Raw genomic sequence first — 15813 nt, 5'->3', positions numbered from 1 at the left:
TTATACTCTAACAAATATTAAGTATTTCATGCACCTTCATTACCTGTTACCTGTCCAGGTAACCACAACACGAACTCTATCGTAGCTGGTCGTTTTCACCTGTCCAGGAAACATGTACAGAGAAATTTTCAACTTTTATGAAATAACGAAGGTCTGGCCGTCGCGGGTTCTTGGGATGTAGTTACAGGCATTAAAAAAAAAAACATTTTATTTCCTTTCAACTTAAAACTTAGTAATAAAAAAATATACCTACAATTAAATCCAAGTAATACATTAACAACGCTCAAACACTTTATAGAGGTCGCATAAATTGGCTATTTGTAGTATAGATCCGTTGCTGACGAAACTGCTAGGCGGCAAGAAATTCCTTCTTATAGCTGGAAATATTATGTGCTCCTGTTTCCAGGACTCGGTCTCGGAGACGTCTTCCTGTGAATCTCTGTTTGGTTGTGAATAAAATATAGCTGTCTGTCGACTGAACGTATCGAAACACTCCTTCTCCGACTCCCAGTTCACTTCAGTTACTAGTCTAACTAAGTACACTGGCAATGCTCCCATGAAGGGGGTGTGACCGTCTGAAACAATAAATAATCATTATATATATTAAATTATCTGTTATACAATTCGTAAAAGATGATTAAACACAAAAGACAATTAATTTCATTACAATGTAAAACAAATAAGAAAATTAAAAGCCCTTTTTTTCATTTCATTGTGAATGATTCCAGCTACCTCAATTTCCTTAAAAATTATCTTAAAATACATACCTAATAGCAAAGGCAAAGACAACAACTCGCCTTTGTTGTTAATTTCCATCGAAAAATATTCATATAACATAGGACCTTTGCTTATGAGTAACTTTGTCATCTGTGCGGCCATTTCTGTCATGTCACCTGAAGAAAAAATAGCATTATATGAAAATATATGTAAATGATAATATAATATAAATTTAATTTCTCTATCGACCTAAGTCGTTGTCCCATTCCTCTTCGTGCGAACCGAGTCCTAGTACCAACAGCTCCTCTAAGGGCAACGGATTCGATAATTTAATTAAACCGAGATTTTGGAAATCATAGAGAATGGTTTCGTAGAATAACTCCTCGCTGTAAACGAAATTATTTTTGTTTGCGTTATAATGTATTAGCATTTCATTATATTAATGTTATAAAAATTTTCTTATTAATTTTTTCTAAACTACCCTACACGATAAACTACATACTATTCAAAAAAAATAAAAAAAAATGATGCCCAATATAATTTTACATATACACATATAACCCACGTCAATCGAGTAGTGTCACACAAATAAAGTTTAGTTGAGTGTTGTATCAGGGACCGCTCATAGTCGATGCAGGCTATAAAAATGAGATTTGCCAGAATCTCCCTCATATTCATATTACATTTGTTCTCAACGTCCAATCTCAGCTGGTGTACACTAGTCAACTTAGTTTCCACTCTCTGATGTTTGAAGGTCCTCGTTTTAAATGATTCTTTAGGATCTATGTATGTGACGTTGCTACTGATAGCTGTTTTATATTTCTTTGCCTTCGTCTCATTTGGTTCCGATACCAGAGAATTATTAATTATGTCATCTGTTTCATCAATAACTTCGTTATTATCAATAATTTCAACGGCTTCTGTCCCTTCATTTGCTTCCTTACTATCTTGATTCGTTGTCTCATTTCTTATTTCATTTGTTTCGTTTCCTTTTGACCTATCTATTGTAGTTACTTTGAAGAATTTATCAATTTTCTGAGCATCCGAATCCACTCGTACTAAATCTTTTGCGTATACTTTTGCACCGTCTGTTGTCTTTTTGATGATTTCCTCGACCATAGTCGCACCTGGCAGGCGAGCCTGAAAAACATATTACACATAATTAGGTGGTTTATTTATTTAAAAAAAATATATACATATATATATATATATACTTTTTTTTATTCTCACCTGTGTATACATAACTCTAGATGAATTACAGCTAAGAAGCTTCTTCTCAATGGTATTTTTTATCTTTTCTATAATTTGTTCCTCGTAAAGAAATTGTACTTCATGTTTCGTTGGATGTACATTCACATCGACGTTTTTTGGATCTTAGATATATAAAACAGAATTAATATCAATTTTGTCTAAAATGTTAAAAAAATATATAATTTCGTTTACCTAATTCAATACTCAGATAGACAAAGGAGTGGGCGTTTTTTGGTAAGTACGTAGCATATACGGAATCCACGGCTTTACGAATGGCTGAAAAATATTTATAATTAGAATGGATTACTTGAAAAAAAAAACATTTTTTTTTTATATAATACATACACAGCGAGTCTACTAATCTATGGTTTATAAATAGAAGCATGGCGCCTTTTTTGTGCGAATAATTCACGTTTGTTATGTATCCGGTAAGCTTTAAATGCAATTTGGGATCAGAATACTCTATGTCTAACAGTTCACGAGCTATTGTGTTGCCATGTATCTGGAAAAAATAAATAAACTGCCATCAAGAAAAAAGCTGTGACTCTTATTTTACAATATTAATATGTACCTATAAAGCAATATATGCTTTTAAGTAAGTAAATTAAATAATTTGATATGATAGATTTATATTTTTAATCATTTTAAGTTAGCAAAAGTTACTCTGAAATCATAGTATTGTAGTATTACTTTGCACCGACCTAAACCTCCCAAAATCTTATATTTGAAATCATATCATATTGGAACATTATATAAGGTGTAATTTTCTCTTTCATAAAAAAAGGCGACACAAATCATATAATTTAGTCATACAAAATTTTAAAACATTATTTTTTTATATAAGAAAATTACACTTACAATTCTGACGTTATCGATGACAGTGGATTTTATTGGTGTTTTGATATCTGTATTTTCACCGAATTTCTTCAATGTGAAACCAACATGGCTGTTATGTATGGCGTACCCTCCAACCACTTCCATAATATGTGTGTACTCTTCGTTGGGACTCCTTAGTGCTCGTTTTCGCGCTATCACATTGTAGAACAGATCTTCCACGGTGATTTGGGTGCCGTTGTTTCCAGCGCAAGGTTTAATTGGACCTTTCAATCTACCATTTTCATAGGATGCCCTAAAAATGTTTGATATTACAGATATTTTAGATAATTATGCAGTTTTTATACATATCCCAGCGAACATAAAGCTCTATAAATGAAAATGTCTCTTAATTATATGTAATATTAATATGACCATCTTGTTATTTAGAACATTGCTCTATTGCATAATTTTTTCATCCGTAATCAAATTTTTCTGTAACCTCCTTTTCCATGCCGTTTAGGAAGTATCGTCGAATCTTGAAATTATCAGACAAATGCATCATTTAAAAGTTTTTTCATTGCTTTTTGTTTTTTTAACAGCTAGTACACAATAATAACAGAATTCATATGTTAATAATAGCAAAACTGATGGTGGTGCAACCATTTAGAAATAATGAATCTGAAATTAGCAATGTTTTGTATGAAAATCGCAGGATGAGATAATCAATTTATGGGTCTATAACAAATATAATGTAATGTATCATACATAAAAGCTTTAGCTTTAAACAAATGTTCCTGAATATAATATATATATAAGTAATAACACATACAAAAAAAACATACTTATAAGCACATTTCTCATTAGCAGTCTTTGTAAGTATAGTCAAATGGGCAATATGACTGATGCTGGCCAAAGCTTCTCCGCGGAATCCATAAGTACTAATAGCTTGTAAATCTTCATATTGCTTTAATTTAGATGTAGTGAATCTCTCGCAGACTATGTCTAAGTTGTCACTGCGAATTCCTGTGCCATTGTCTTGAATCTTAATTAAAAAAAAAAAACAAACAGTAAATGTATGAAATATTTAACTAGGAACATTTCACCAGTTAAATTGTAATTCAGAAATTGTATTTTCTGTTATATATTATATTATAGTTTATTATGATTTTTACTGGCTATAATCATGTTGTTGAAATATACACAATGTGAATAAAGATAATGAAGTATAATTTGCAATTTCATAATAAAATTCAACACTAATCTTTTTATGGAAGTTATATAGATGTTTATGGTGGTAAAGAGAAATATAAAAATGTGTTGTATGCCATTTGAAAATAAAAATTATTACAAATTTTGAACATAAATACCTGTAGATACTTCAAGCCACCGGCTTTTACTGTTATTATTATATTATTAGAATGGGCATCTAAACTGGAAGGATTTTTATTAACATTAACTTTTATAACATTATTTGGTACATTATATGACCTTTTAATGATTAAGAAACTTACCTATTTTCTATCAGTTCTTTTAAAGCATTTGCTGGTCGTTGTACTATTTCACCGGCAGCGATACGATTTACTACTTCTTCGTCAAGTTTTCGTATTATTCCTGGTTCGCACATTATGACTTGATTGATGGATGAATTATTTTTTAAATCACATTATAAGGTGATTATATTGATAACACATTAACTAAAACATGAACAAATAACTTTTCTACTTATTATAACTAATAATGTTTACAACTTTACATTTGTTTTATAACATCGAATATTTAAATTTTTATAGTACAGACTAAAGACAGTGAGCGCAGTTTAAGCTCTTATCATAAGATATTGTCTATCAAATAAGCATTAAAATAATTGTGCGAAGAGTTATTTATCTCACTCAAATATTTTACTACATTAATTATATTTGTTTATTTAAATTTTAGTATAATTTGAATAATCAATATATATTTAAAAAAAATACCACAGAGTACATGAAAACTTTTCGTTTTTGGCCTTGACATTGAAGTTTAATTTTGACAACCTCGTAAGAAACATCATCTAAAAAGAAGTTTTGTCTATTATTACATATTTTGATAAATATTTAGTGAACTTGTCAAGTGATACCTTTAGACACTTAGACAGTATTTATTATACTTATACATTAATATTTAAGGAGGTTTTTTCAACCAAAAATATATTTAAAAGCCATTTGAATGACAAGGCTAACAGTAGCTATTGATGATTAAATATAAAACATACACAGTAATTTTTAGTGTTAAATCAAGTCATAACTAATTATTATTAAAATGTATGAATTTCAAATGGATACCGACAGTGATGAAGATAACGAAATTCAGGACTTGGAACAATTAAATGCAGTATTAATCGACGATGGCCCTCCTAGTGCATCGGCTTCTCAGTGCTCAATATCATACAGTGTCTGTACAGTGGACTATGAGGAATATTCCAAAGTAGAGGCTGCATTGGCTCTTAATAAAATGTGTGATGATAAACTGAAGAGATTAGAAAAAATACTTCAGAATCGCCTCAGAGAGTGCTTGGAGAAGCTAAATGAAATGAAAAACGTAGACAAAGATCTATCTGATAGACAGGACAGACAAGAGGTGTTCCGTTATGTTAATTGCGGTAAACCATACTTCAAAGATAGATGCTTCTTCCCAGCTCCTGATAATGAGGATACATTATTAATGGTTAAGTCTGGAATGTATGATTTTTCGAATATAGCTTCCATTGCTGGTTGGACTGTTAAAGACAAAAGTCAATTTTTAATTGTATTGCAAAAACTGTCACAGACACTTAAAAAGAATGAGATAAAATCAAAAATAGCAGAGTTAAAACGTGAAAGTAAAGTTAATGAAACGAAGAAAAATTGCAGAATGATTGTCGCTTTGAACAGGGAAATGGATAGAATCAATAAAATGGCATTAAAGGATGTAGCTTTACCCATTGACCAAGAATATGATTGGGATTTTGTCGCCAATAAATTGAATTTCAGACACAGTGCACAGGAATATCGATCACTTTGGAAATTGTTCCTCCATCCAAGTATCAATAAGAGTTCATGGAATAAGACTGAACACACATTACTACAAAGAATAGTACTAGAAGAGAATCTTGTAAATTGGGACACAATAGCATTAAAATTAGGCACTAGACGCACTAGTTATCAGTGCTTTGTTTATTTCAGGACAAACATGAGCAATACATTCACAGGTATGAAATGGAGTAAGGAGGAAGAGGAATATCTTAAAAGGTTAATTGATTACTACAAACAAGATAACTACATCCCTTGGGGTAAAGTTGCAGCATCTATGGAGAATAGGACCAAGATTCAAATTTATAACAAATTTTTACGAATGGAGGAACACAGAAAAGGCAGGTTTATGCCCGAGGAAGATGCTGTAATATTGACAGGCGTTGATAGTTTTGGGCAAGACTATAAGAAAATTTCAAAATACCTTCCGGGTAGATCCGCAGCCCAGTGCAGAGTTAGGTATCAAGTGTTAGCTAAGAAGCGAATTTCAGCTGTTTGGACAGTGGACGAGGATAGAAAACTAGTGCAATTAATGGCAAATCAAGATTCAAACATTAATTATTCCACTTTGGTTCCTTATTTTCAAGGAAAAGATAGGTTTCATTTGAGATCCCGATATTTGACCTTGACAAAGTGGATGAGACTGCATCCCAATATGGATATAGCTTTAGCACCCAGACGAGGGGCTCGACGCTTAGGTCACGGCCAATCATCTGATGACCTGAATTCAGCCATTGAAAGTTTAAAAACGAAGATTCAATCAGAACTCACAGACAATAGGAAGAAAAGGGTAACTAAAGATTCTCCTGAAAATGTTATTGAAGATGCAATTATTGCTACGCTTGTTACGGAAAATGTCAGGTTAGAAGAAGCTAGGAAAGGTCAGACATCTTGCGATACGCAGACTGGTATGGAACAAAGAAATAAAACGAGCAACGCCTGCAATCTATCAAGTTTGCAGAAAGTTTTAATTCTATTACGATCAAAGTTAAATAAAAAGAAATTTATTCAAAATGGCGATCCGAAGTATAAAGGTTTGATTGAGACAGAAAATGATATTTATTCCGTAAGAGTTAAATCCTATTCTAAGGAGAATATAAAAATGAATAATGTTAACATTAATTCTAAGCCCGATATTTGGGGTGAAGTTTGTCTTGGTCCTTTGGAACACGTGTTTCCACCGCATTACGCGACGATAACTGGTTGCAGGAAACTAATGTCCTATGTAAGCAGCAAACCCAATAGGGATGACACTGTTAACCTACAAACGTTACTAAGAAAAAACATCCTTCTCAAAGAACAACTGCTTCTTTTGATGGAACGATTTAATGCTTTATTTCTTTGGCCCCTTCTTCTATCCAACTCACCTCCAGAGCCTTTCGCATCAATGGAAAATGATAAGTCATTAATTGATAAAGACATTAAAATCTTTAAGGATGATGAAAATTAGAAAAATCTGGCGATAGACAATTAATTTATTGTACCGGCGCTTCTAAATGTTCTTAAATCAAACTCCGTTTTATTTTGTTTTATTCTGTATCGTTAAGTTTTCTGAATGTTGTTAATAATATATACAAAATTTTGGATTTAACATCTTTTATTTGATAAAAAAGTTGTATCCATTTTGCATTTTTGCTAAAAAATAACTCGTATTTGGATCATGCACTTATATATCAATTGCTGAGCTTCCGTTTTACAAAGGTATCTGTATCTATAATGTAAGCCATAGGATGCTCACTTTGTTACAACTACCCCCCACGTAAAACTACAGAGTGTTTACATTTTGTACGCCATCCAAAGTTCTTTACAATCGAGTAAGACTTGTTCCGAGCATCACCTATAATAATTATTTTTAATACTTTACAAAATGGGTAAATCTAAACACGGCCAAGGGCGAGTATACTGTTTAGGGTTCCCTATCGCAATGCATAAAAACGGATAAAAATTATTTCTGCTGTATCTGAAACCCTGAAATATTAATGTTATCTAATTAGAGATCTAAGATTTACACGAGTATTCATTGAAATAAAACTAGTATTGGTCACATCTCGCCTGCTCTGTGTTCACGGTTCCTGCAAAGTAACGGGAACGTCGGGAGTATGTTGTTAAAAATAATTATAAACGCGTAGTAAATCCGAAAAATATTAGTTTTATTTCAATTTATTTTAGTGTTTTTTTTCTATACTTGTTATTAAAGCACCAAAAAAAAATAAGTAAAAATTTCAATTGACTAACTATCACAGTTAAAACGAGACAGTTGGACAGCGAAGTCCTAGTAATAAGGTTTCTATTTACACTAAAAGTATGTAAACCTAGAAAAAGAACAAAATCATCAAAAAACAAGATCATATATCACATTCATTGAATTTGCAATGTGCATGTTTAAGTAGGAAAATATAGTTAACAAAATAATTTATAAACAATAGAAAAGAACCGGTAAGCATTTTTTTTTACCGCAAAATTAATAGTAATTCATCCGTCCAATACACTATCATCCATTGGATACTTATGGGAAAATTAAAATTATAATTCTAAAGTTCCGGAGGAGGGAACTTTGTCTTAGAATTTTTTTAAATACAGTTTTCTATTAGTGTGTAAAACAACCTAACGAAATTTATTAATGTAAATAGTTGTGCAATTTTCGTGTCAGGATCATGAATTTAATAAAATCCTCCAAACCTTTTTTCAAACCCTAGAATCTCCTGTGTATAGACACATGAACCAATTCCAATTTGACAACACGCTTACTCAGTTATGATTGTGCACGTGCGGTACAAAGGCTAACAAATAAATCTTTTGAGTTCATATGCGCTTATTGTATCATGATCACATAAAAGATGATGCATGAATAGTTGACTCATTCGTTTTTTAAGTGGAAGGAAGCATGGCCTGGCTTACAATAAAAATAGTTGTAAACTTGTTCTTTTTGGTCTTACTTGAGAGAATTATGGCTTTCAGGAAACATAATTAGCTCTAGCCTCTTTCAAACATTTTGACAAATATCTAGGCTTTATGTAAGTATAGGACGGTCGGTCATGTGATCTCTAAGAACATGTTGAGGTTTAAAAGATTCTCTGACCTAACATAAAACTTATAGGTTGTACGTAAACTGTACTAATACAATTTGTTTTCCGCAATAACATTTTATCCACATTCTATACCATTATCTTAATTTCAAGGAAAATGCGTAGGACTTTTTAAAAACTAGTAGTTCTTCACGTCTTGGTTGCAAAATTTACAAATATTCATTTCGTATTAGGATAGGATAGTATACACACCGTGTATGCCAATACAACAAATAATTATTAATAAATAAATACCTTTAATTACTATCAATCGACTTTTTTTATTATGTTATTAATTTTACCCGATGGAACCTTCATATAGAGATTTGAATTATTTACAAATGAGGATATTATTTATTTTAAACTTAATAAATAAAGAGGAAGAATTAATGTTGCTACTAAAATAATCAATAATAAACAATATATGTTGTATTTTTTACTACTTAAAAGACTAATAGTGGCTTACCTCACTTATTTATTTATTCTATGATTGGAAATGTCAACTAGACCATAGAGTAGAATAAACAAGCATTAAACAAAACTGACTCTTTCTTAGAGAGTTAGTACCAATTATGTTCTGGTTGTATATTTTAAGGAACTCTTGATTTTCGATTTTTAGTGACTGAGCTAGAATTTTTATAAGAATGATAAAATAACAGTAACAATATGTTCGACCTTAAGGCATGTGTCGTGTGTTTAAAAGCCGATGTAAAGTTATTTAGCATGAATAATGGTCAACTTAGACAACAATTCTACTTAGTAGCTGGGCTTAAGGTATTTATTTATTCTTTGTGTTTGCTATTTTTTCAAAAACACAAAATAGTTTAGTGTCATAATCAGACTGATTAAATCAGTTAATTCTATTTTATGAAACACTTATATGCACTATGCATAGGCTGACAACCAAAATTATTGCCTTTAATATTCGATGAAGGAAATTTTACCTATAAAATCAAAACGTTGTAAAAATAAAAACTAATGTATATTATCATTTTTAGACAATTTCTGGAACTGGTCTACCAGAATATTTATGTTATCAATGTAAGGGATATGTAAGAAGTTTTATAAGATTTCGTGAAAAATGCCAAAGAACATTTTATGTTTTACAAGAAATTTTAAGAACAAACAATGAGGTAAGTTAAATATATTATACATATTTATTATACCAATTTACTTTAAAATAATTTGTTTTTATGAATTGTTTTTGATTCACAGATAACACAATCTGTATTAAATGAATTGGATTATAGTATTCTAAACATTAAGCCAGGCTTAGCTTACATGGACTCTATGAAAGGCGGTCATCAGTATGAGGACATAAAATTCAAGTGGTTGAAACAGAATCGCACATGCATAGAACCTCAAGGCACTATTCCCGTTATGTTATGTAGTACGACGGAAAATATATTTGAATTGCCGTTCAAAACGAAATCGAATTGTGATGATGGGAAGAATACATATGATATGGCTGTTGGATTAAGCAATAATGTTGAGAAGAATGAAGTAGAATTGTTTGATTCCAATATAAATATAAGTAATAATGATTTAGAAGTATTAGAATTGCAGAAAGATGATGCCGACGGTTCCATCCTCAATGAGGAATATGGTAATGTAATCCCAATCAGTCTGAAAGAGGCTCAGGCTGTTGTGGATATTAATAAAAAATTTGCACTCGGAAAGTTTCGTTGTGATATCTGTGATAAGGCGTACTGTAATGAAAAAAATTTAGAATTACATAAGAGGATGCATGTCGAGGTAAATATTATTCCATTGGTTATAATTATATAATTATATATATTTTTTTAACTTTTTCTATATAACAATAATCAATAGCATACACATATTATTGATAAAGAATGAGTTGTTATAAAATATAATTCCTATGCAATTTTTTGTCGCACATATTAGTATAAGCATGTGTTTTTTTCTACACACCCTGTACATAATATATAAAAAATTCTGATTAAAGAATATTTATGCAATTGCTTTAATTTTAAATGTATATTATATCATTTGTGATATTTTTTTCATATTTTTTTTCATTTCAGAGCGTAAGTGGTTCACATTACTGTGTGCTGTGTAAATATTATTATAAGACAGAATTTTTACTGAAAACCCATTATAAAGACAAACATATGTATAAATATTTATGTAGGAATTGTCCTGAAGTTAGTTTTGACAGGTTAGTTTTTTTTTTCTATTTTTTTTAATGTGTTGTATTGTAATCTTATATATTTGGTATTTTCTGAAATGTGCAAAGTAGTCAAAAATCCGGATTTTTTTTTTATAAGAAACTATTTAGTATTTTTGAAATGAAATAGTAATATTTGTGCTTATATTAAAATTTGAACATATGAAGGTATTTTTTGATATTATCATAGATTATAAATATTAATGATATATAAATATAAAGAAATTGCATTGCTTAAATTTACAGATTTTCAGCAAAAAGACATTTCATGTTGATACATGGTCCGAAAGGTACAAAGAAAGATGGTGTCACCGACAAACTAAACAAGAAGAACATAGACAAGAAGAAACAAGGGATCTATGTTCATAAGAAGATTAAACCAAAAGATCCGGAAGATTTCCTCATATATACACCGATAAAACAAGCGGAACAATACTCTATGGTGCTAGACAGGCAGAAAACAAAGAATTATATAGAATCTCCATACAAATGTCAGTATTGCTTCAAAGGTTTCAGGGAAGTGGTCACATATGAGAAGCACATGCAGAAACATGACCCTGTAAGTATTATATACTAGATTTAGCCTGTGACTTTGGCTGAATGAACGTTATAATGAGGTCGAAGGACATATCTGTATTGATGTGTTTCTTAATCATTGGTCAGCGCCATCTATCGTCTGTTTCTCGTTACTTTATCGAAAACAAAGTGGTTTTTGGTATTTCGGCAAGAAATACATTAAGTTCGGTTTTAATTACATACTATATTTATGGCTATAAAAAACATGAATTTTGTTATTGTAATAACTAATAGTATTTATTATATTTTAATTCTCATACAAATATATTGCAGGTGTATTCCGGTAAATATCAGTGCGACATGTGTAAAATACACTGTTCGAGCACGAGGAAGATGTACAAACATATGAACACTACGCATAACTTCAAATTTTCCTGTCAGATGTGCAGTTTCGTGTGTTACAGCAGGTAAACAATGTACATATAATTAATTACTATTAGTTTATCACATATAAAAAATTGTTTGAATCCTTTGAAATTGTGTGGTTAAAAAAATATATATAATATTTTATTGAAATGAAGTAAAGTTTAGTCTCGTTTATCTTTATTTATTATATTTAAAAAAAAACAATATGCTAAAAAAATTTGTACAGCAAATAATAGTTGTTTGAAATCAAAAAGTTAATTGATCATTCTTTAACGATAAATAACTATGTAATTGAAATGTACTAATTTACACATAATTTAGTATGCCAATAATTTGTATTTTGTTGATTTCCAGAGGTCAAGCAAGATCGCATTATCAATGGCACAAAAACGTTACTTACTCCTGCCCGCACTGTACCAAAGTTTTTACGTGAGTTCAAACATTTTTTACTTACTATTTCCATACGGAAAAGGTTAAGTTTTTAAACGATTGTTTTTGTTTATCGTTTCACTCGACATTTACAGCATTAACTTGAAATCACTACTTTAATATATTTTTTGTTAATTTCCAGGAAGCAGTCGACTCGTTTGACCCACATTCGTATAAAACATCCGTCTACTTATATCTGTAATATATGCGGACACAGTTACGTGAGCGAGGCTGGCTTATACTGTCACAAGAAGATAGCACACAGCGCTGAGGTAACCTTATTATATATGTACATGTATGTAATTATATAATATATACATATATATAATTTCATAAATTAAAAATCCCTAACTACCGAATATCGGCATCCAGTAGTTTTGCCAGTTGATAGATTAAGCCTAGAATTAATAATTCTATATATTTTACTACGATATCAGTAGTAAGGTGTTATTTACATAATATAGTACCATAGAAAAAGTATTTATTGAAAAAATATAGGTCGTCCAACGAAAGTAGATAAAAAATATAAACAAACGTTAAAATTTAACCTTACAACATCATGAAATCATTTGTTTTATAGATATATTTTAAGTTAATTAAATAAATACCCTAAATTGATAATATAAAAAAAAATACACAAGAAGTAAAACGTTAAAAAAACATTTACCTTGTCACTGTTCTAAAGTATCATAGATATTTTTATTTACCAAATTTATCTTTTCTCGTTGGCCAGTTACAAATGTAATACCAATTATATTTTTTAAGTATTTTTTTTATTATCAGGAGATTAAAGTCCAAGAGATGCCGACTCCGTCCCTATCCCTGTACTGTTCCGAGTGTGAAGTACAGTTCACCAATCAAAAAGCCTACGACACACATTTCGGATCATCAAACAAACACGCAGATACTAACGTGTGAGTTATATTTATTTGAAATATTACTAAATTCCTTGTATTTAATAAGTGTAAATCATTATATACGAAATTATATGTATATATATATGTTTAAATATAATAATGTATCTGATTCCAGTTCAACTAAACCGTCTCGTAGTAATAAGTGCAGTCCGTCGCGACCTCGCGGCCGGCCTCGGTCGGGGTCCGATGTCCTCAACACCGGGGTCACGACCGCTTCGCACTGCGAGATAGTTAGTGACACGTATTATATGCTATTTTTAAGTTATTTTACCATTTTTGGGTTATTTTGTCCTTGTCGAACTCACTCACCTCTGGGAAGGTTGTAAATATAATTGTAAATTACTCAGAAGAGGCCAATTGTCTAGTGTTACACATTTTTGTTTCGTTTGACATTAACCGCACCTTCTTTTATATTCGCGAGAAACATAACATACGATGTCTGTATCCTTACCACATGTAACGCCGCACTACAGACGGTGCGTTAGCAGTGTAATACATAAATCTTTGTACCGTATAGTGCTATTGTGAGTTTATGAATGAAAAACGAGTCGTTCGATAAGTACGTAGTGTGACGATCGAAACTTGTGTTAAGACATCAAAGACTGATTATATATGAATAATTTAGATAAGGGAAACGACTCAAAATAATACAAATTTCAAAATTACAAATCTCACACATCAAACTATGTACAGCTCTGTAAGATGTTACGCAAATTGTGCTAAAATTTTCTTTTGCTATATATACATATAGCTCGTAATAAATACTAATTATAATCCATCGTTATTTTTCAGTGCCAGCAATACTTACCAAACGACGTTCAAGCGAAGCGACACTACGAATCCGAACATCCGGGGGCGACCTACCTCAAGAGATACATGTGTGATATATGCGGACATACAACTAAGGTGAGCTGTTATATATATATATATATATATATATGTAAAAAAAAATTCACTCGAAATACGATAACCCAACGAACAATTGTCGTAACAAAAATAAAACATATTAAATATAAGCTGAAAAAACCTTCCATGGGATGATTGACTTGATATTTTATACGAAAATTATTATCGAAGATAGCTATTTGAGAAATCGTTTATTTTTTTTCCATTAATATACGAAAAGAATTAAATAAGTATCCTTAAAAAAATATAAATCATTATTGGATATAATATATTTTTTAAAGAATAATATTACATACATACATTAACTATACAACAAAATATTGCTTTGTAATTGGTAATATTGGAGCATAATTAAATTAAAATTCCGCCAAATAAGTATACAATATTTATCAAACATAGCAACATAAGTAACTGAGACTTTATTAACGGATATAACTTTTGATATGTTTGTTTTGTAGCAATACGCGAACCTGTTAGTACACATGCGGACGCACACACAGGAAAAGCCGTATTCGTGTCCTCACTGCCAAAGGAGATTTAGTATGGTCAGCAACAGAGACAGACATCTAGTGGTATGTATAACAAATAAATCCTTTGTATAAGAGGGTTTTTGAAGTGAAACTTGTTATGCGACTTCCAACAAGGTTGCGTTAGACGTTTAACATCTGGGGGGGGGATAAAAAGAGACAGAGCGAGAGGGAATGCGTATCGCGCGAACACATGCGGGCAGTCAATTGTGACTTGTAAGTAATTTTAATAAAATTTGTCTCAAACAAACACTAAAAATTCCTTAAAAATCTTTTTCGCCTCTTCCTGTTTTGATTCCAACAATTCGAAGTATCACTTCGTCCCCTAAAAGCGACTTCAAGCACAATATTCTTTTTTTCTTAATATTATAATTAATTATAGATAGTCGTAAACTAAACGTGTATTTGGTGTGGGACATTGTTACGGAACGCCTCGTAGTTGACATGTATGAACATAACATAGTAATGCTGAATGAGTTATATTCATTTTAGTTTTATAAATGTGACTTTAACTTGTATTGTTTATTAATTAATAACTATTATACGAATATTAGTCTTTGTCAATTTATAAGTATAATCAGTATAACTGTAGCAAATTCAACAAACTTAATAATATTATATATATATATAAATTAATATCACTTCCAGGTACACACAGGTGAAAAGAGATATCAATGCCAGCATTGTAACCGTCGCTTCACACAGAGCAGCGCCGTCAAGCTTCACATACAGACTGTCCATCTGAAGATACCTTATGCTCCGTGGAATAAGAAGAACCGGAAACGACGTCGCGACGAGCCCGCTCCCCCCTCACCTACACCGCCCCAACCTCCTCAGGCCCCCCACAAGCTGGTGTTAGACGCTGGGAATTACCTCAGCGCCTATATAACATATAATGAATAGATTATATACACTACATGTAAATATACTAATAGAGACATAGCTATCATGCTCCCATAAGCTTCTGCTGATATATATTTTGTTTCATAATATTTTTTTCTCCCG

At 31.0% G+C, this 15813-nt stretch overlaps 3 protein-coding genes across 3 annotated transcripts; 2 read left to right on the top strand and 1 right to left on the bottom strand.

Moving 5' to 3' along the window:
• Positions 1 to 190: 190 nt before the first annotated feature.
• On the bottom strand, positions 191 to 4583 carry LOC116774772 (DNA mismatch repair protein Mlh1). The gene is made up of 11 exons (XM_061524120.1): positions 4296 to 4583; positions 4152 to 4215; positions 3627 to 3826; positions 2827 to 3097; positions 2314 to 2470; positions 2161 to 2244; positions 1948 to 2090; positions 1283 to 1857; positions 967 to 1103; positions 768 to 893; positions 191 to 575 (listed from the first exon to the last, which is right to left on the bottom strand). Exons 1-11 carry the CDS (start codon positions 4406 to 4408, stop codon positions 274 to 276), a joined length of 2172 nt encoding a protein of 723 aa, XP_061380104.1. The 5' UTR covers positions 4409 to 4583; the 3' UTR covers positions 191 to 273.
• A 271-nt stretch (positions 4584 to 4854) lies between these two features.
• LOC116774842 (snRNA-activating protein complex subunit 4) lies at positions 4855 to 7409 on the top strand. Its single transcript, XM_032667617.2, has one exon. The coding sequence runs from the start codon at positions 5083 to 5085 to the stop codon at positions 7279 to 7281; it is 2199 nt and encodes a 732-aa protein (XP_032523508.2). The 5' UTR covers positions 4855 to 5082; the 3' UTR covers positions 7282 to 7409.
• Positions 7410 to 9423: 2014 nt separating this feature from the next.
• LOC116774832 (zinc finger protein 569-like) lies at positions 9424 to 15740 on the top strand. Its single transcript, XM_032667605.2, has 13 exons — positions 9424 to 9670; positions 9895 to 10029; positions 10112 to 10651; positions 10945 to 11078; positions 11334 to 11646; positions 11937 to 12070; positions 12384 to 12458; positions 12601 to 12730; positions 13242 to 13372; positions 13491 to 13605; positions 14168 to 14281; positions 14740 to 14853; positions 15457 to 15740. Exons 1-13 carry the CDS (start codon positions 9563 to 9565, stop codon positions 15709 to 15711), a joined length of 2298 nt encoding a protein of 765 aa, XP_032523496.1. The 5' UTR covers positions 9424 to 9562; the 3' UTR covers positions 15712 to 15740.
• The last annotated feature ends 73 nt before the right edge of the window (positions 15741 to 15813 follow it).

Source organism: Danaus plexippus, chromosome 23 (genome assembly GCF_018135715.1).
Source record: "Danaus plexippus chromosome 23, MEX_DaPlex, whole genome shotgun sequence".
NCBI lineage: Eukaryota > Metazoa > Arthropoda > Insecta > Lepidoptera > Nymphalidae > Danaus > Danaus plexippus.
The sequence above is the reverse complement of the archived record's forward strand: the minus strand, read 5'-3'. Positions and strand labels throughout refer to the sequence as shown.

What these genes read in the sequence shown, in the direction of transcription:
- LOC116774832 (XM_032667605.2), top strand. Translation starts at nt 9,563, where the DNA reads ATGTTCGACCTTAAGGCATGTGTCGTGTGTTTAAAAGCCGATGTAAAG. An exon ending in CACTGTACCAAAGTTTTTAC is followed by an intron (nt 12,459 to 12,600) that starts GTGAGTTCAAAC and finishes GTTAATTTCCAG; the next exon opens with GAAGCAGTCGACTCGTTTGA. An exon ending in TATGCGGACATACAACTAAG is followed by an intron (nt 14,282 to 14,739) that starts GTGAGCTGTTAT and finishes TTTGTTTTGTAG; the next exon opens with CAATACGCGAACCTGTTAGT.
- LOC116774772 (XM_061524120.1), bottom strand. Translation starts at nt 4,408, where the DNA reads ATGTGCGAACCAGGAATAATACGAAAACTTGACGAAGAAGTAGTAAAT. An exon ending in TGTGACACTACTCGATTGAC is followed by an intron (nt 1,104 to 1,282) that starts GTGGGTTATATG and finishes TTTCGTTTACAG; the next exon opens with CGAGGAGTTATTCTACGAAA. An exon ending in GTCTTTGCCTTTGCTATTAG is followed by an intron (nt 576 to 767) that starts GTATGTATTTTA and finishes TTATTGTTTCAG; the next exon opens with ACGGTCACACCCCCTTCATG.
- LOC116774842 (XM_032667617.2), top strand. Translation starts at nt 5,083, where the DNA reads ATGTATGAATTTCAAATGGATACCGACAGTGATGAAGATAACGAAATT.